General features: G+C 53.3%; 1 protein-coding gene across 1 annotated transcript; it reads right to left on the bottom strand.

Annotated features, from left to right (window-relative positions):
* Positions 1-8,923: 8,923 nt before the first annotated feature.
* LOC133339842 (gap junction gamma-1 protein-like) lies at positions 8,924-15,498 on the bottom strand (the record flags this gene model as incomplete). Its single annotated transcript, XM_061547976.1, has 5 exons — positions 15,365-15,498; positions 11,887-12,218; positions 10,529-11,008; positions 9,861-10,019; positions 8,924-9,088 (listed from the first exon to the last, which is right to left on the bottom strand). Coding segments are annotated over exons 2-5 (1,106 nt in total), but the record flags the coding sequence as incomplete, so codon positions are not given.
* Positions 15,499-21,137: the final 5,639 nt, after the last annotated feature.

The raw sequence follows: 21,137 nt of genomic DNA on the forward strand, positions 1-21,137 counted from the left end.
CACCTGCTCACTCACCCCCCCCACTCACTTACCTACCCACTCACCCACCCACTCACCCACCTACTCACTCACCCACCTGCTCACTCACCCACCCACACACTCACTTACCTACCCACCTACCCACTCACCCACTCACTTACCCACCCACCTACTCACTCACCCACCCACACACTCACCCACTCACTTACCTACCCACCTACCCACTCACTCACGTTTTTGGCACTATCCAAAGACGCCGCCTTCATTGGTCGTAATAAGCATGATGAGGTCATAAACTTTGAGTTTTAAGACCCTTGCTAAGATGTCATGTCTGTCTGGTGGCTTTTGGTTTTGATAAAGGTAAACCTGTATCTCCTTTCATTTGGGATTGCAAGTGAAGGTGATGAAGAGATGGGGCGTGGAATATTGGCTGATGAACGTCATGGCATCCTGAGTCTTCTCATGCATGTATCTTGGTAGAGCGGTGAAGAATGAAAGCAAAATAACTAATCAGCCCACATTGTGACCTTGATTTTAAGCTTTCGTGACTGCAGGAATCCATATTGTGGTTCTGTCCTTAATGTCACGTAGGTATTAAAATAAATCACGACGTTTCAGGTGCAACACCAGTTTCAGTTTCATTTATTAGAATTTACCCCGTGACCCATTCGGCTGTTGATTTGGGTTCATCCGCAACAAACAATCAAATTACAAGATGCACCTAAAATTCATAGTACACAAATCTGAACATCACGTACGCAAACAATAAAATCCTACAGAAAAAGCACAACCCTCCATGCTGTGCAGAGTGGTGAGGGGAGAGTGGTGAGGGGGAGAGTGTGAGGGGAGAGTGGTGAGGGGGAGAGTGGTGAGGGGGAGAGTGGTGAGGAGAGAGTGGTGAGGGAGAGTGGTGGTGAGGGGGAGAGTGGTGAGAGGGAGAGTGGTGAGGGGGAGAGTGGTGAGGAGAGAGTGGTGAGGGGGAGAGTGGTGAGGAGAGAGTGGTGAGGGGGAGAGTGGTGAGGGGGAGAGTGGTGAGAGAGAGTGGTGAGGGGGAGAGTGGTGAGGGAGAGTGGTGAGGGGAGATGGTGAGGGAGATAGTGGTGAGGGAGAGAGTGGTGAGGGAGAGTGGTGAGGGGGAGAGTGGTGAGGGGGAGTGGTGAGGGGAGAGTGGTGAGGGGGGGAGTGGTGAGGGGAGAGTGGTGAGGGGGAGTGTGAGGGAGATGGTGAGGGGGAGAGTGGTGAGGGGGAGAGTGGTGAGGGGGAGAGGGGTGAGGGAGAGTGGTGAGGGGGAGAGTGGTGAGGGGGAGAGGGGTGAGGGGGAGAGTGGTGAGGGGGAGAGTGGTGAGGGGGAGAGTGGTGAGGGAGAGTGGTGAGGGAGAGAGTGGTGAGGGGGAGAGTGGAGGGGGAGTGGTGAGGGGGAGATGGTGAGGGGGAGTAGTGGTGAGGGGAGAGTGGTGAGGGGGAGAGTGGTGAGGAGAGAGTGGTGAGGGGAGAGTGGTGAGGGAGAGAGTGGTGAGGGGGAGAGTGGTGAGGGGGAGAGTGGTGAGGGAGAGAGTGGTGAGGGGGAGAGTGGTGAGGGGGAGAGTGGTGAGGAGAGAGTGGTGAGGGGGAGAGTGGTGAGGGGGAGAGTGGTGAGGGGGAGTGGTGAGGGGGAGAGTGGTGAGGGATGGTGAGGGAAGAGTGGTGGAGAGAGTGGTGAGGGGGAGAGTGGTGAGGGGGAGAGTGGTGAGGGGGAGAGTGGTGAGGGAGAGAGTGGTGAGGAGGAGAGTGGTGAGGGGAGTGGTGAGGGAGAGAGGTGAGGGGGAAGTGGTGAGGGAGAGAGTGGGAGGGAGAGTGGTGAGGAGATGGTGAGGGAGAGAGTGGTGAGGGGGAGAGTGGTGAGGGAGAGTGGTGGTGAGGAGGTGGTGAGGGGGAGAGTGGTGAGGGAGGAGTGGTGAGGGGGAGAGTGGTGAGGGGGAGAGTGGTGAGAGAGAGAGTGTGGGGGGAGAATGGTGAGGGAGAATGGTGAGGGGAGAGTGGTGAGGGAGGAGTGGTGAGGGGGAGAGTGGTGAGGGGGAGAGTGGTGAGGGGGAGAGTGGTGAGGGGGAGTGGTGGGAGAGTGGTGAGGGAGAGTGGGAGGGAGAGAGTGGTGAGGGGGAGAGTGGTGAGGGGGAGAGTGGTGAGGGGGAGAGTGGTGAGGGGGAGAGTGGTGAGGGAGAGAGTGGTGAGGGGAGAGTGGTGAGGGGAGAGAGTGGTGAGGGGAGAGTGGTGAGGGGAGAGTGGTGAGGGGGAGGTGTGAGGGGGAGAGTGGTGAGGGGAGAGTGGTGAGGGGGAGAGTGGTGAGGGGAGAGTGGTGAGGAGAGAGTGGTGAGGGGGGAGAGTGGTGAGGGGAGAGTGGTGAGGGGGAGAGGGTGAGGGGGAGGGTGGGGAGAGAGTGGTGAGGGAGAGAGTGGTGAGGGGGAGATGGTGAGGGGGAGAGTGGTGAGGGAGAGAGTGGTGAGGGGGAGTGGTGAGGGGGAGAGTGGTGAGGGGGAGAGTGGAGGGGGAGAGTGGTGAGGGGGAGAGTGGTGAGGGGGAGAGTGGTGAGGGGGAGAGTGGTGAGGGGGAGAGTGGTGTGGGAGAGTGGTGAGGGGGAGAGTGGTGAGGGGGAGAGTGGTGAGGAGAGAGTGGTGAGGGGGAGTGGGTGAGGGAGCGAGTGGGGGAGAGTGTGGGGGGAGAGTGTGAGGGGAGAGTGGTGAGGAGAGTGGGTGAGGGGAGAGTGGTGAGGGGAGAGTGGTGAGGGAGAGTGGTGAGGGAGAGTGAGTGGTGAGGGGAGAGTGGTGAGGGGGAGAGTGGTGAGGGGGAGAGTGAGTGGGCGAGAGTGGTGAGGGGGAGAGTGGTGAGGGGGAATGGTGAGGAGATGGTGAGGAGTGGGAGGGGAGAGTGGTGAGGGGATGTGAGGGAGAGAGTGGGTGAGGGAGAGAGTGGTGAGGGGGAGAGTGGTGAGGGAGAGAGTGGTGAGGGAGAGAGTGGTGAGGGGGAGAGTGGTGAGGGAGAGTGGTGAGGGGGAGAGTGGTGAGGGATAGAGTGTGAGGGAGAGAGTGGTGAGGGGGAGAGTGGTGAGGGGAGAGTGTGTGGGAGGGGTGAGGAGAGAGTGGTGAGAGAGAGTGTGAGGGGGGAGTGGTGAGGGGGAGAGTGGTGAGGGGAGAGTGGTGAGGGAGATAGTGGTGAGGGGGAGAGTGGTGCGGGAGAGTGTGAGGGAGGAGTGGTGAGGGGAGTGGTGAGGGGGAAGTGGTGAGGGGGAGATAGTGAGAGGGTGAGAGTGGTGAGGGGGAGTGGTGAGGGGGATGGTGAGGGGAGAGTGGTGAGGGAGAGTGGTGAGGGGAGAGTGAGAGCGGGATAGTGGTGAGGGAGAGAGTGGTGAGGGAGTGGTGCGGGGAAGTGGTGAGGGAGGTGGTGAGGGGAGAGTGGTGAGGGGGAGAGTGGTGAGGGGGAGAGTGGTGGTGAGGGAGAGTGGTGGGAGGGAGAGAGTGGTGAGGAGAGAGTGGTGAGTGGTGAGAGTGGTGAGGGATAGAGTGGTGAGGGGAGAGTGGTGAGGGGAGAGTGGTGAGGGGAGAGTGGTGAGGAGAAGTGGTGAGGGAGAGAGTGGGTGAGGGGAGAGTGGTGAGGGGGAGAGTGGTGAGGGGGAGTGGTGAGGGGGAGGTGGGAGGGGGAGAGTGGTGAGGGGAGAGTGGTGAGGGAGAGTGGGAGGGAGAGAGTGGAGGGGGAAGTGTGAGGGGGAGAGTGGTGAGGGAGAGTGGTGAGGGGGAGAGTGGTGAGGGGGAGAGTGTGAGGGGAGAGTGGTGAGGGGGAGAGGTGAGGGGGGAAAGTGTGAGGGAGAGGTGGTGAGGGAGAGTGGTGAGGGGAGAGTGGTGAGGGGGAGAGTGGTGAGGGGAGAGTGGTGAGGGGGAGAGTGTGAGGGGGAGTGGTGAGGAGAGTGGTGAGGGGAGAGTGGTGAGGAGAGATTGAGGGAGAGAGGGGAGAGTGGTGAGGGGGAGAGTGGTGAGGGAGAGTGGTGAGGGAGGAGGGGGTGAGGGGGAGAGTGGTGAGGGGAGAGTGGTGAGGGGGAGAGTGGTGAGGGAGAGAGTGGTGAGGGGAGAGTGGTGAGGGGGAGAGTGGTGAGGAGAGAGTGGTGAGGGAGAGTGGTGAGGGGAGTGGTGAGGGGGAGAGTGGTGAGGGAGAGAGTGGTGAGGGGAGTGAGTGGTGAGGGGGAGAGTGGTGAGGGGGAAGTGGTGAGGGGGAGAGTGGTGAGGGAGAGTGAGTGGTGAGGGGGAGAGTGTGAGGGGAGAGGGTGAGGAGAGAGTGGTGAGGGGGAGTGTGAGGGGGAGAGTGGGAGGGGAGAGTGGTGAGGGGAGAGTGGTGAGGGAGAGTGGTGGGGAGAGAGTGGTGAGGGAGAGAGTGGTGAGGGGGAGAGTGGGTGAGGAGAGAGTGGTGAGGGAGAGAGGTGGTGAGGGGAGTGGGGAGGGGGGGGGAGAGTGGTGAGGGGGAGAGTGGTGAGGGAGAGAGGGTGAGGGGGAGTGGTGAGGGGGAGAGTGGTGAGGGGGAGAGTGGTGAGGGGGAGAGTGGTGAGGGAGAGAGTGGTGAGGAGAGAGTGGTGAGGGAGAGAGTGTGAGGGGGAGAGTGGTGAGGGGGAGGTGGTGAGGGGAGAGTGGTGAGGGAGATCGTGGTGAGGGAGAGTGGTGAGCGGGAGAGTGGTGAGAGAGAGTGGTGAGGGAGAGTGGTGAGGGGGAGAGTGGTGAGCGGGAGAGTGGTGAGGGAGAGAGTGGTGAGGGGGAGAGTGGGTGGAGAGTAGTGAGGGGAGAGTGGTGAGGGGGAGAGTGGTGAGGGGGAGAGTGGTGAGAGGAGAGTAGTGAGGGGGAGAGTGGTGAGGGGGAGAGTGGTGAGGGGGAGAGTGTAGGGGGAGAGTGGTGAGGGGGAGAGTGGTGGTGGTGTGGTGAGTGGTGAGGGTGAGGTTGATGGGAGGGTGAGTGGTGATTAATGAGGGTGAGTGGGAGGGTTAGTGGTGAGCATGAGTGTGAGGGTGAGTGTTTGAGCGTGAGTGGTGAGGGTGAGTGGTGGTGTTGAGGGGTGATTGGTGAGGTGATGTGTGGTGAGTAGTGAGGGTGAGTGTGAGGGTGAGTGGTGAGGGTGAGTGGCGGTTTGAATGGTGATTAGTGAGGGGTGAGTGGTGAGGGTGAGCGTGAGTGGTTAGGGTGAGTGGTGAGGGTGAGCAGTGAGGGAGCAGTGAGGGTGAGTGGTGATTGGTGAGGGTGTGATTGGTGAGGATGAGTGGTGATGGTCCGGAGGGTGAGGGTGAGTGGTGAGCGGTGAGGGTGAGTTGTTGAGGGTGAGTGGTGAGTGGTTAGGGTGAGTATGTGAGGGTGAGCGTGAGTGGTGAGTGGTGAGCGTGACTGGTAGGGAGAGTGGTGAGGGAGAGTGGTGAGGGAGAGTGGTTAGGGTGAGTAGTGAGGGTGAGGGGGAGCGTGAGTGGTGAGCGTGACTGGTGAGGGAGAGTGGTGAGGGGAGATGGTGAGGGAGAGTGGTGAGGGGTGAGGGTGAGTGGTGATTGGTGAGGGGTGAGTGGTGAGGGGAGTGGGGAGGGTGAGTGGCGGTTGTAGTGGTGATTATGAGGGTGAATGGTGAGAGTGAGTGGTGAGTTGAGGGAGTGGTGAGTGAGGTGGTGAGGGTTAGTGGTGAGGGTTCGTGGTGAGTGAGTGGTGAGGGTGTGGTGATTGGTGAGTGGTGAGGGTGAGTGGTGAGGATGAGTGGTAAGGGTGAGTTGTGAGTGGTGAATGGTGAGGGTGAATGAGTACAGTCAATATGCACTGCTGTTATCATACCAGGTACCAACACCACAATATGTATCTCCTATCATAGCAGATACCACCACAGCAGTATGCACTGCTGTAATCATAGCAGGTACCACCACAGTCAGTATGCACTGCTGTCATCATAGCAGGTACCAACACAGCAGTATGCACTGCTGTAGGTGATAGCAGGTACGACCTCAGTCGGTTATACACTGCTGTAGTGAAGTAGATACTGCTATCGAGTTGGTAGATACCGCTATAGTAAATACTAAAACAGTCAGTATATACCACTACAGTCAGTACATACTGCTACGGTGAGTAGCTACTAGAGTCGGTAGATACTATTATAGAGTGAGTAGATACTGCTATAGATTTTGTAGTTACTACTATAGTCAGTGGATACACTATAGAGTCAGCAGATACTATACAGTTAGTCGTTACGAGTATATAGTCGGTAGATACTACTGTAGGCCCAGTAAATACTACTATGGTCAGTAGTTATTACAGTCACTAAATACTACTACACAGTCAGTAGCTACACATGGCTCAGTAGATACTACGGTACAGTCAGTAGATACTACTACAGAGTCAATAGATACCACTTCCTCTGTTGTATGTAAGGTGTTGTTAGTATATATACCTACGAGGGGTAAAGATATTTTTTGAGGGGGGGGGGGGAGACCGCAATTTTCGGAAACATTTTGACATCAACTATTTACCCCACACTTTCTACAACTTTTTGGACTTGTGAAAGCCTCTTATATATTTGTTGGTGGAGAAATTTACAAACAGCCCACCGGGCTTTGACAATACCTTAGTATCTGTGTATATATATGTAAGGTTTTTAAGAAATATATTTTTTACCCGGGCAAAGCCGGGTACTTCCGCTAGTAAAATAATAAATATATAACCCAATACATTTATGTTTTATTTTTACAATTTTATTACTTCCCTTCTACGTGACTTTACCGAAAGAACCAAGAAGGTTAAATAGTTTAGTTTAAATTCGTTACTACTTTAGCGCAAAGCAATTGCGTTCTTATAGAGCAAACCCACAACGCCGACTGTGGAGTTGGGCGTCCCGCTTGGCGATGACCACCAGAGGCAGTCACTGAGCGACCGTTCGAGTGACAAACGTCTCCCGTTGGCCGTGCCGCGTGGAGCTGACAGGGTCACGTCACTTTCACATCCATCAGAAACTTGTCTGCACTGGAGGGATCCGTGCAGCTCCATAGGAGGTCGTGGGTTCGATCCCGATTCTGACAGCTGCTGCCGTATACTTGGAGTCTGTGTCTCTCTCTCATCATCATCATCACCACGGTGGCTGTGAGATGTTAACTACCTCGCCTGGTCTACAGGAGGTCGTGGGTTCGATCCCGATTCTGACAGCTGCTGCCGTATACTTGGAGTCTGTGTCTCTCTCTCATCATCATCATCATCACCACGGTGGCTGTGAGATGTTAACTACCTCGCCTGGTCTACAGGAGGTCGTGGGTTCGATCCCGATTCTGACAGCTGCTGCCGTATACTTGGAGTCTGTGTCTCTCTCTCATCATCATCATCACCACGGTGGCTGTGAGATGTTAACTACCTCGTCTGGTCTACAGGAGGTCGTGGGTTCGATCCCGATTTTGACAGCTGCTGCCGTATACTTGGAGTCTGTGTCTCTCTCACTTTCTCTTATCAACACGGTGGCTATGAGATGTTGACTACCTCGTCTGGTCTACAGGAGGTCGTGGGTTCTATCTCGACCTACTGCGCCTGTTAAAATGCAAATCAATTTATAACATTTTTGACCTTCTTGGTTCTTTCGGTAAAGTCACGTAGAAGGGAAGTAATAAAATAATAAAAACAAAACATAAATTAATTCTCACGACGTTTCGGCCACAACACAAGCAGCCGTCCTCACCTGTTTTTATTATTTTATTACTTCCCTTCTACGTGATGACTTTACCGAAAGAACCAAGAAGATGAATCCCTGCAGTCACGAAAGCTTTAAATCGTAATTTAACATTTTTGACATGCGTTTTTCTGGATTTTGTTGTTGTTATTTTGTCTTTTACTGTTAAAATAAACCTACCATTAAAATTATAGACTCATCATTTCTTTGTCAGTGGGCAAACGTACAAAATAAGCAGGGGATCAAATACTTTTTTCCCTCACTGTACTTGCCAATTGATAAGCATTTATTAGACAAAGCTACACACACTCACAGGTACACCGTTGTTTCGGGAAATTTCTTTAATTGCACAATCTTACCAATCAATTTGAGGTCCATTTTTGCCATTGGGCTCACGTTTCTACAGCGCGGTTCCGTATGAAGTAAAAATCGTTTAAGGACGTTCCTATTGTAATCACACGTGCGATTGATCACATGACAGTTACTCAATTAGCATAAATTAACATGAAACACACAAGCATCATTTCCATTTCCCAATAAAAAAAATTAAAGATTCAGAAAAACAATAAACACAACAACACCGTGTCACCTACTGTTCACATTTGCCCACAGCTGTTCCCAAACCGCATAGCCAACATCTGAAATGCCTTTTGCTTTGTCAATGTAAACCGCAGCGGGCTGTCACGCCCTCATAACGACGTGCGCAACGCTAAACCCAACGCCTCTCAACCAGCGATGGGAGAAGGTTTAACGAAAAAATTGAAACAGAAACTCACGCAAATTAAGAAGCTAAAGTAACGAAAAGATTTGCGTTGCTTTAATCAAACATCCCCCTCCCCCCCCGACTCGTACATTTATACGTCGGCCCAATGCGATAAGCCACGATGCCACAAAGAACGCGTTCTAAGGAGACTTGAACTCTCAACGCTCCGCTGGGTTACAAACCCAGAGCAGAGCTGAATCCCCCCAGCTACGAGGCTGGGTGCCGGGCTGCCCCCCCCCACCCCCCCACACCGTCGCGTGGGTCAACGGCGTGCCCCCCACCCCCCCCCCCCCACATCGCGTGGGTCAACGACGTGCCCCCCCACCCCCCCCCTCCCCGTCACGTCACGTGGCTCAGCGTGGCGGCCGCCTGCCGCTTGAATCTCGACAGAGAACGTCGACAAAAAAAAGACGATCACAACGGGGGCGGCGCAATCGGGGGGGGGGAGGGTGTAGCGGGCGGAGAGTGAAACTGGCTCTGGCGCTAGAGCCACACCGTGCGAGGGGCGGCGGTGGCGACGTCACCAGCGACGTCACCAGCGGCGTCACCAGCGGCGTCACCAGCGGCGTCACCAGCGGCGACGTCACCAGCGGCGTCACCAGCGGCGTCACCAGCGGCGTCACCAGCGGCGACGTCACCAGCGGCCTGTCCGGGGGCCTCCTGGCGGCGGGGGGGCGGCCTCAGCGTCAGCCCCAACTCCGTCTGGAGTTCCCGCAGCTCCTCACGCAGCTGACACAATTCACGCGGCGACATCGCCACCACTGCCGCTGCTGCTGCTGCTGGTGCTGCTCCTGCTGCTGCTACTACTGCTGGTGCTGGTGCCGGGGCTGCCGGGGGCGCCGGCTCGCCCGGAGCCGCCACCCTAGAAAACGAGTTGAATTTCAAGAGTTTTCATTGACAACAATATGTGAATACACTGCACACGATAGAGGGTTTGTCTGGGTTATATTGCGTGTGTAGTGTAGTGTATAGTGTAGTGTATAGTGTAGTGTATAGTAGTGTAGTGTGTAGTGCAGTGTGTAGTGTAGTGTCTAGTGTATAGTGTAGTGTATAGTGTAGTGTATAGTAGTGTAGTGTATAGTGTAGTGTATAGTAGTGTATAGTGTAGTGTAAAGTAGTGTATAGTGTAGTGTATAGTGTAGTGTATAGTAGTGTAGTGTGTAGTGCAGTGTGTAGTGTAGTGTCTAGTGTATAGTGTAGTGTAAAGTGTAGTGTATAGTAGTGTAGTGTATAGTGTAGTGTATAGTAGTGTATAGTGTAGTATAGTGTAGTGTATAGTGTAGTGTAGTGTATAGTAGTGTATAGTGTACAGTGCAGTGTATAGTGGCTAATGCGATCTAAACCCAAAAACCTCGACAACGACGATGATGAATGATAGTAGTTATCGCCGTGACGCGTGAGGAGCGGTGTGAGCGCTCCTCGTGAAACTCACCCGGCGCCGTTCCCGTCCGGGGCGGCGCCCACCAGCGAGTGGTACCCCGGGGGGGGGGCGGGGAGGGGGGGCACCGGCGACACGCGCTGGCTGCCCTGGGCCACCTTCACCCGGGAAGCCTCCAGCGTCGTGAGGGCCGTCTGCTTGCCCTCCGCGGACCTACGTCACACACACACACACGTCTATATACACAGCTGTGAACACATTACACTACACTATACACTACACTATACACAACATCTATATAGATAGCTGTGAACACATACACTACACTATACACTACACTATACACTACACTATACACTACACACACATCTATATAGACAGCTGTGAACACATACACTACACTATACAAAACACTATATACATCGCTGGCAACACACTACACTATACACTACTATACAATTATCATATTTTTTACTGGCAAATGAGGTTTCAACGATCTACAATCTGAGTACGACGCTTCGTCCAGTGATCACAACCAGCATCATCAGGCGGACAGCAGACAGACCGGTGCATTTGCTCTGCAACACGACGGTGGCTGAAGCATGAACCCATCGGTGAAAAAACTATTATCAACCTCCGACAAGGCGTCGTTCGCGCCCCCCCCCCCCCGCGTGCCCCCCCCCCCCCCGCGTGCCCCCCCCCCCGCGTGCCCCTCCCCCCACCTGCTCCCGCTCAGCAAGTCGTGGAAGGCGCCCAGCCCCAGGTAGCAGATCTCGGACAACTCCAGCAGGAGGCTGAGGGCGGCGATGGCGTACATGAGCAGGAGGAAGATGGTCTTCTCCGTGGGGCGAGACACGAAGCAATCCACGCGATGTGGGCAGGGGTGGCGGACGCACTCGAAGCGTGGGGCCACCTCAAAGCCGTAGAGCAGGTACTGGCCTGCCAGGAAGCCCATCTCGGCCAACGTACGCGCCAGCAGCTGGAGGGTGTAGGCCGCCATCAGCCCGTCAGACTTGATCCTCCAACGCTCGTTGTGTTGCCAAGGCTCCCGCTTGCTCTCTTCTTCACCCTCCTCCTCCTCCTCCTCCACATCCACCTCCTCCTCCTCCTCCACCTCCTCCACCTCCACCTCCTCCGTGCATTCAACCGCACGGTCGACTCGCTTGGCCCGCTTGTTCCGTTGGTCTCGCTTTAGCTCGATCCTGACCACGGCAGAGAGCGGCGGCGGCGGCGCCGTTCAAGTCCCACCGCTCGGTGTGAAGCGTCGTGGGCGAGTGAAAGTGCTCGCTCGCTGCAAAACGCGACATCACGACGACCAACAGAGACGGACACGGGGGCTGTCCGGGATCCCACTCCCGATCGTCGCCTCCGAGAGACGCTTGAAGTGTCAAGTGAGCACCTGGTGCGACGTGCAAGAACTTCGCCAACCGGGGAGGCAAACGCAGCCGGCGTGGCTCTGGCCACAGACCCCCTCGTGGGCTTTGAAGCGCCGCTCGCGAGAAGCACTTATCCCGACGGCCTTTGGAGACTACGCGGGGGACTTTTGTCTTTGTGCGCGTGTGGCCCCGTGTGCGTGTGTCTGTGTGTGTGTCTGCGTGTGTGTGTGTCTGCGTGTGTCTGTGTGTGTCTGCGTGTGTCTGTGTGTGTCTGCGTGTGTCTATGTGTGTCTGCGTGTGTCTGTGTGTGTCCTGCGTGTGTGTCTGCGTGTGTGTCTGCGTGTGTCTGCGTGTGTCTGCATGTGTCTGTGTGTGTCTGCGTGTGTCTGTGTGTGTCTGCGTGTGTCTGTGTGTGTCTGCGTGTGTCTGTGTGCGTGTGTGTCTGCGTGTGTGTCTGCGTGTGTCTGTGTGTGTCTGCGTGTGTCTGTGTGTGTCTGCGTGTGGCCCCGTCTGCGTGTGTCTGTGTGTGTCTGTGCGTGTGTCCGCGTGTGTCTGTGTGTGTGTCTGCGTGCGCGTTGCGTGTGTCTGTGTGTGCGTGTGTCTGCGTGTGTCTGTGTGTGCGTGTGTCTGCGTGTGTCTGCGTGTGTCTAGAATCCAAATTCCCCCCCCCCGCTGTGAAACACTCCCTCCGGGGACGTGTGTACCTGGTGATGCGATGCACAGCGAAGCCGAGGTACAGGATGGTGGGCGTGGCGACGGCGATGATCTGGAACACCCAGAAGCGGACGTGCGATAGTGGCGCGAAGCTGTCGTAGCAAACGTTCTCGCAGCCGGGCTGCGCCGTATTGCACGTGAAGCGGCCTTGCTCGTCGTAGTAGATCGACTCGCCGGCCACCGTCGTGAGAACGATGCGGAAGATGAGGAAGGTGGTGATCCACAGCTTGCTCAGGAATGTGGAGTGTCGGTGAACCTCCTCCAGCAGCTGTGTCAGGTAGCCCCAGCTCATCGTGAACGCCACTCAGATGCAAAGACGCTGCTGCGGGGAAACGTTCGAGTTTGTACGGGCAACTAGCGTCACTTAGAAACATTCAACTTCAGGACTTTGAGAGATGATCAATAACCTGTCCCATTTGTCCAGTTGCCCGTTTGGAACGAGATTCGTAAGTTCAACCTCCACGCACAATAGATGACAGTGGTGGCATCCACATCTATAAAACGTGAAGAACCAGTGGCATCTACATCTACAGAACGTGAAGAACCAGTGGCATCTACATCTACAGAACGTGAAGAACCAGTGGCATCTACATCTGCAGAACGTGAAGAACCAATGGCATCTACATCTGCAGAACGCAAACAACCAGTGGCATCTACATCTACAGAACGTGAAGAACCAGTGGCATCTACATCTACAAAACGTGAAGAACCAGTGGCATCTACATCTGTAGAATGTGAAGAACCAGTGGCATCTACATATGTAGAACGTGAAGAACCAGTGGCATCTACATCTGTAGAACGTGAAGAACCAGTGGCATCTACATCTACAGAACGTGAAGAACCAATGGCATCTACATTTACAGAACGTGAAGAACCAGTGGCATCGACATCTGCAGAACGTGAAGAACCAATGGCATCTACATCTACAGAACGTGAAGAACCAGTGGCATCTACATCTGCACAACGTGAAGAACCAGTGGCATCTACATCTGCAGAACGTGAAGAACCAGTGGCATCTACATCTGCACAACGTGAAGAACCAATGGCATCTACATTTACAGAACGTGAAGAGCCAGTGGCATCTACATCTGCAGAACGTGAAGAACCAATGGCATCTACATCTACAGAACGTGAAGAACCAATGACATCTACATCTACAGAACGTGAAGAACCAGTGGCATCCAGTGGCGGCTCCTGCAAAATCTCTCAGGGGGGGCAAATGTCTGGATGATTGATAAGGATAAGGTCCACCCATGCAATGGATAAATTAACAGCTTAAGCATGTAAAGGCAACTTCACTTCTTTAATATTAATGAAAAATAAAGTGACTCTTACAATACATCTTGTTTGTTTCTATACTCACTATTAAAACAAACCACTCAAGTTTCTTTTATTAAAGATTCCACTAGGTGGCGACAAATTATATTGTTGGATGAAACGTGCTTACGTATGATGACGTAAGCACGTATGATGACGTAAGCACGTTAGGGCGAGCCCTCCCTGAAGCCATAGAGAATGCATTGCAGCGCCCCCGTTCGAAAAAAAACATCTTTGAATGTAAGTCTATGGGACCACTCGGGGCGATTGTCAGCTGGAGGGAAATCGCCCAAAAAGAGGCGGTACTCCACAGAACATAGCATGACGCTGATTGGACTATATCCAGAGGCACAGTGACGGCTCGCGTGACTCTGTGGTTGAATGAGATTGGTGGTGCGTCGCCCAATCGGCCTAATAAAGAAACCGCCCCTGGTGGCATCTACATCTGCAGAACGTGAAGAACCAGTGGCATCTACATCTGCAGAAGGTGAAGAACCAGTGGCATCTACATCTACAGAACATGAAGAACCAATGGCATCTACATTTACAGAACGTGAAGAACCAGTGGCATCTACATCTACATAACGTGAAGAACCAGTGGCATCTACATCTACAGAACGTGAAGAACCAGTGGCATCTACATGTACAGAACGTGAAGAACCAGTGGCATCTACATCTGCAGAACGTGAAGAACCAGTGAATTCTACGTCTGTAGAACGTGAAGAACCAATGGCATCTACATTTACAGAACGTGAAGAACCAGTGGCATCTATATCTGCAGAACGTGAAGAACCAGTGGCATCTGCATCTGTGTTTGGTGTACATGCCATACACCACGTTTGGATCGACAGAAGTCAAGTTGGACTTACAAACGGTACCTCTGGAACCTAACCTTGGTAACGTAAGTTGAGTTCGCTCAGCGTTGTGTCCACACGCTCACACAACAACAACAGCCATTCGGCAGTCAACCCAAGGCACCTACCATGGGTTGGCTGACAGATGGCTGGCCGATGCAACAACTGTGCCCCCTACTGTGAATACTCGCTGCGCTTTAAACGCCCGGCGCTCCGCTCGTTGTTGTGAGCGTCGCTCCTCTGCCCTTCGTTGTTGCTGGAGGGCGACTGCCTCCAACTGATTCTAGATTTGAAGCTTTCGTGATTGCAAGGATTCATACTCTTAGGTTATTTCGGTAAAGTCACGTAGGTAAAAATATTAATAAATTATAAAAAATTATCATGGAAATAAAATAATAAATCACGACTTTTAGGAGGCAACCCAAGTCTCCGTCGTCAGGTGGGACCGTCACAGCTAAATTGACTGTATCAAGTGAGGCAAATTCCAAGTGACAAGCTCTTAAATACAAGGGGGAGGGGGGGAGGGGCTTATCTGAATGTTAAACGCGGGAGATGTCAACACTCGGTAAATTAGAATAGTACCTGTCAAATAAGATGGTACAAATATGTGTAGTTAAATCTTTTACCGTGATGATGGGTACAAACTAATCATTGGAAATATATTATTAACCATGTAACAGTCACTCACCCACTCACTCACCCATCAACTCACCCACTCATCCACCCACCCAACTCACCCACCCACTCACTGTCACTCACTCACCAACTCAGCCACTCATCCCCTCACTCACTCACTCTCCCACCCACTCACTCAGGCACTCACCCACCAACTCACCCAGTCACTCACCCACCCAGTCACTCACACACCCACTACCCACTCACCCACCCACTCAGTCAGTCACCCTACATTATAGACTGTACCTGTGTGTACAGTCTACATTATAGACTGTATCTTTGTTATAGACTGTATCAGAGGCAATATTGTTATTTCTATTAATATTATTTTTATTATTAATTTTTATTTTTACCTACGTGATTTTACCGACAAAAAACCTAAGAGTATACCTCCAACTGCCCAGTAGTAGCAGCGTCCTTCACGAGCCTCCTCCTCCTGCTCCACAGAGGCTGATCCACTCAGCTCCACATCACTCCATCTCTTCTCTAGCCGTTCAGGCGTTCGCTCACACACACACACACAGCCACAGCAGCAAGGAGAGACAAAGACGGCAGCGGCTGCGTGGGAGACAGAGCGCAGAGAGAGAGAGAGAGCAGCAGGAGGAGGGTGGTGGGGTCAGACCTCTGCTGGAGCGCAGGAGACGATCAGCTGGGAGAAGACGCAGCGAGTGGAGGAGACGCCTTAGCAGATGCACGTGGCAAAGACGCCATCTTTCTGCCCCTCCCCCCTCACCTTCGGCTCCTCCCCCACATCCGCCCCCCCCTCCACATCCGCCCCCCCTTCTTCACCCTCACTTCGGACTATTTATTGTTGAATATTTTCATTATTTTATTATTTCCATTCTACGTGGCTTTACCGAAAGAACCAAGAATATTACCCTGTTCGTGACCTTGACCCTGCTACTGACTTTGACCCCGTGCCTGACCCTTGACCCTGCCCCCCGAGGGCAATGCCTGCATAGGTGCTGCTACTCGCTACTAACACCACTTGCCCCTACAACCTGGTACAGTCTACATGGGGGGGGGGGGGATAGTTGTGTTTGCATTGACATTTTCAGTTGAAGTTTCTACTTGAAATAAATAATTCAAGTGAACACAGACATTGGGGATTTGTTTGTGTGTGTGTGAACGTGTTAAACTGTGTGTGTGCACGTGTTCAATAAACTGTGTGTGTGCGCGTGTTAAACTGTACGTGTGTGTACGTGACGATTATCTGAACCGGTCCTGGGACTCCCCTAGGTCGACTCAGCCTCAAATGCGTACCAGGCGTAGCGGTGTAGTGTAGTGAACATCGCTAGCCCTGGCCACCCACCCCCTCGTGTGCCACAGTGCCAGGTTGCTACTGCTACTCGCTATCAACGCCACTTGACCCCAGCAGTCTGTTATGGCTATAGGGGGGTCTTTGTGTTTGGAGCGAGCGTGAGAAATGAGTATGGTGTGAGCCAGGGAGTGTTGAATCCTGTATCTCTCTCTCTCATCAGGACTCTGCCTGGACTCCCCAGAACCTCAGAACAACGTTGAGGAAGACTCAGCGTGAGTGATTTTCTCGCTCTCACTCTTCACACTCACTCGCTACCTCACTGACTCAGTCACTACCCTCACGCATTCACTACACTCACTCGCTACCTGCACTCATTCACTCACCACCCTCACTATCCTCACTCGCTACGCACCCAGTGTGTGTGACTAGTGCTGTACTAGTAACGAATTGGCAAGTTCTGTTTACGTGACCAACCTTGTTACTAATTGGCTGTGTCGCGTGGTGAAGGGTTTACAAAAACCTGTAATATGGATCATATTGGTCGCGAAAACCTACGTTTTCAACGTAGGTTTTCACAACAAATATCCATCATTGAGTTTTTTTGGGTTGGATCACGTAAATACGAACGTGTGGCGATAGTGCCGATCGTTGTGTTGGTGGTACAGGTGTTGGTGGTACAGGTGTTGGTGGTACAGGTGTTGGTGGTACAGGTGTGCGCGTTGCATCGCCGGCACGACAAGCCAGGAACTCCCATGGAGAGAGGGGGGAGAGGAGCGGAGGGAAGAAGAGGCCAAGGCAGAGAGCCAACTTGGAACAGGCTTGACGATGAGCGGAGAGGCTACGGTGCAGACCGAGCCGCCCAGAGGGGAGCAGCTGCAGGGAGAGCAGCTCTGAGCGTGAGAGACGAGGAGAGACGGGACAACCTGGCAAGAGCCGGGCAGGAGAGGGGGGCACAGGGGGGCAGAGGGGGGCATGAGAGGCAACCTCCAGACGAGAGGGCCAGGTGGGAGCAAGAGGGAGCCAGGAGGGTCGTCATGCCGGTGATGCTGAGACCGATGGACGTGGCGAGGGACGCGGCGGAAAGAGGGGGGGGGAGGCAGGCCGGGGGGGGGCGGTTTGGAGAGGCGGAGGCGAGAGCGATGGCAGACAGGAGAGAGAGACAAATGTGGCAGGGGTTTTGCGAGGAGGCCGTGGAGGAGGGGAGAGGAGCGCCGAGAGACGAGTTCGCGAGACAGACGTCCGTAGCGCGAACGATGTCGGGGCTGAAGGCCATCGAGCATAAGTGGCCTGGCAGGAGAGCCAGAGGCAGGAGAGGGGGAGGCTGGTAGAGGAGACTTTAGTGAGGGCAGATTCACACACAGAGACCCATAGATTCATAGAGACCCATAGATTCACACAGAGACCCATAGATTCACACACAGAGACCCATAGATTCATAGAGACCCATAGATTCACACAGAGACCCATAGATTCATAGAGACCCATAGATTCACACGGAGACCCATAGATTCATAGAGACCCATAGATTCACACAGAGACCCATAGATTTATAGAGACCCATAGATTCACACAGAGACCCATAGATTCATAGAGACCCATAGATTCACACAGAGACCCATAGATTCATAGAGACCCATAGATTCACAACAGAGACCCATAGATTCATAGAGACCCATAGATTCACACAGAGACCCGTAGATTCACACAGAGACCCATAGATTCACACACAGAGACCCGTAGACGCACACAGAGACCCATAGATTAACACACAGAGACCCATAGATTCACACACAGAGACCCGTAAATTCACACAGAGACCCATAGATTAACACACAGAGACCCATAGATTCACACACAGAGACCCGTAGACGCACACAGAGACCCATAGATTCACACACAGAGACCCATAGATTAACACAGAGACCCATAGATTCACACACAGAGACCCATAGATTCACACAGAGACCCGTAGATTCACACACAAGAGACCCGTAGACACACACAGAGACCCATAGATTCACACACAGAGACCCATAGATTCACACACAGAGACCCGTAGACGCACACAGAGACCCGTAGATTCACACAGAGACCCATAGATTCACACACAGAGACCCATAGAATCACACAGAGACCCATAGATTCACACACAGGGACCCATAGATTCACACAGAGACCCGTAGACGCACACAGAGACCCGTAGACACACACAGAGACCCATAGATTCATAGAGACCCCTAGATTCACACAGAGACCCATAGATTCATAGAGACCCATAGATTCACACAGAGACCCATAGATTCATAGAGACCCATAGATTCACACAGAGACCCATAGATTCATAGAGACCCATAGATTCACACAGAGAACCGTAGATGCACACAGAGACCCATAGATTCACACACAGAGACCCGTAGACGCACACAGAGACCCATAGATTAACACACAGAGACCCATAGATTCACACACAGAGACCCGTAGATTCACACAGAGACCCATAGATTAACACACAGAGACCCATAGATTCACACACAGAGACCTGTAGACGCACACAGAGACCCATAGATTCACACATAGAGACCCATAGATTAACACAGAGACCCATAGATTCACACACAGAGACCCATAGATTCACACAGAGACCCGTAGATTCACACACACGAGACCCGTAGACACACACAGAGACCCATAGATTCACACACAGAGACCCATAGATTCACACACAGAGACCCGTAGACGCACACAGAGACCCGTAGATTCACACAGAGACCCATAGATTCACACACAGAGACCCGTAGACGCACACAGAGACCCGTAGATTCACACAGAGACCCATAGATTCACACACAGAGACCCATAGAATCACACAGAGACCCGTAGACGCACACAGAGACCCGTAGACGCACACAGAGACCCATAGATTCACACACAGAGACCCATAGATTCACACAGAGACCCGTAGACGCACACAGAGACCCATAGATTCACACACAGAGACCCATAGATTCACACAGAGACCCGTAGACGCACACAGAGACCCATAGATTCACACACAGAGACCCATAGATTCACACAGAGACCCGTAGACACCCATAGAGACCCATAGATTCACACACAGAGACACGCTCACCCACCCACTCATGGAGCAGCAGCAGCAGCAGGATGGGAGCCTCCACTTCCAGCACCGCTTAGAGGTCACAGGTCATAGAGGTCACAGCTGACTGCCTCGCTGGGCAATCCCACACACTTCGCCAGCCCTCCACCACCCAGCCTGCCCCTCTCTTTACCCCTCCCCCCCGGAGCGGTGCTGGGCCTCCCCTACGTCCACTCTGCCCCAAATGAGTGTGCCTGCTGCTGGGGTCTGTGGTGAACATCACCGCCGGGGAGACAAAGGCGGTCGGTCAGGGGTGGTACCACAGTGCCGGCCTCTATAGGTGCGTGAGTCGCAGCACTCACCCCGACTGTCTGTTCAGGCTGCACGGGGCATGGGGAATCGTTGCCTTTGCGTTGACATTTTCAGTGAAGATTCTCGTTAAAAAAAAAAAAACGAATTTGATAAACAAACATTTGGAATTTTTGTGCGCACAATGTTTTCTCACCTGCAACTCAATCCGTCGTGAGAATTGGAAAATGCAAAGGGGGAGGGGGGGTGCAGTAACAAGCAGCCACGTGACAATTCAGCGTTGGACGATTTTGTCGGAGAGCCCCTGAACTGAACCTTGTGGCAGAACCCCGGGGTCCCAAATAAAGAGTCTAAAAGCGTGACGTTGATTTTGGAGAGAAAACCCTGAGGACCCCTAGAAAAATCCACTTGAGCACGGAGAGAGAGAGAGACGCAAACTCCAAATATACAGCAGCAGGCGTCAGGGTGAAGATCGATCCCACAAACTCCTGTATACTACGCGAGGTAGTCAGCATCTCCTAGCCACTATGATGAGAGACACGCAAACTCAAAATATACAGCAGCAGGCATCATCAGAGTCGGGATCAAACCCACGACCTCCTGTATACCAGGCGAGGTAGTCAACATCTCCTAGCCATTGTTTCACGGCGTGCACCCTGTGTCATTTACACTTTGAATTTCGCAGCATTTCCATTCCTTCATTCTCGCAGAAATAATCTCAACGTTTGTGTCACGTGACGGTTGATTTGGAGCGTTCACCGCCCTTTGGTTATAGTTGGTTTCACACAATTGAAATGTCTACTAATTTCTTTATGAATAAAACGCCGCGTCTGTTCGCCTCTTCAGGATGTACAACTTTGTTTTCCTGTTGCTCCAACTGAAAGTGCCACATCAGCAAAGATAAGCCAGCAACGGTTGAAGGTTATTTTTTGTTCACCATTGGCCACCAGATTGTTTGAGAGTCTTCATCCATTCTGAAACGTGTCCCAGAGGAACGGCCACTCCCGAGATGGAGCCATGGACTCAGGCATTTGAAAGCGGAAATCTCGCTCTGAATCAGTTGGGTGGCATTTTATTCGCCTTTGTAACGCTGCCGCGTGGAACCTGCCTGGTCTATCAATCCTTGTGGAAGCTTCGGGTCTTCTCGGCCACGGTCATGCCCCCTCCCTTCTCTCTGCTTGTGTAATGAGCGACTTCCACGACACATCGTATAGAGGGTACTTCTTTATTTCTCACACTGAGCACAACACAGGCCAGCACTGGTTCTTCCTCTTCACTGAATACAACTCGAGGCAATAACACCTCCACTGGCTACACACACAGCCGATCACTCGGCGAGGTCCCCTCGCCCTCACTCGTCTCCGCCGCTGGCTGGCGGCGTGACGATGACGGCGATGGAACCAACGCAGGAGATCTTCCACGTGGCCGGACGATGGAGAGCGATGTCGGTGAACAGCGACACAGCCAGGACCCAGGACCCCTCACCCGCCCCGAACCACGCGTCCGCTCCTCCTTATATCCCCCCAGGCTAAGCCCCGCCTCCGGCCACGCCCTCTCGTGGAACGTTCCAGCAGGTTCCCGGAGCATCTCAGCTAGCCCCTCCTGTTACCTTTGCCCCAGATACGCCTCCTTCCCCGATTGGCTGTTACCTCTGTGGCTGTAACCGTGAAACTCTTCCCAGGCCAGCTGGTGTCACTTTGTCATGTCAACATAACCCTGTCATTACACTTG

The sequence above is a fragment of the Lethenteron reissneri genome, unplaced genomic scaffold (genome assembly GCF_015708825.2).
Source record: "Lethenteron reissneri isolate LAM-NWPU_2019-01 unplaced genomic scaffold, ASM1570882v1 scaffold_429, whole genome shotgun sequence".
In the NCBI taxonomy this organism is placed as follows: Eukaryota; Metazoa; Chordata; class Hyperoartia; order Petromyzontiformes; family Petromyzontidae; genus Lethenteron; species Lethenteron reissneri.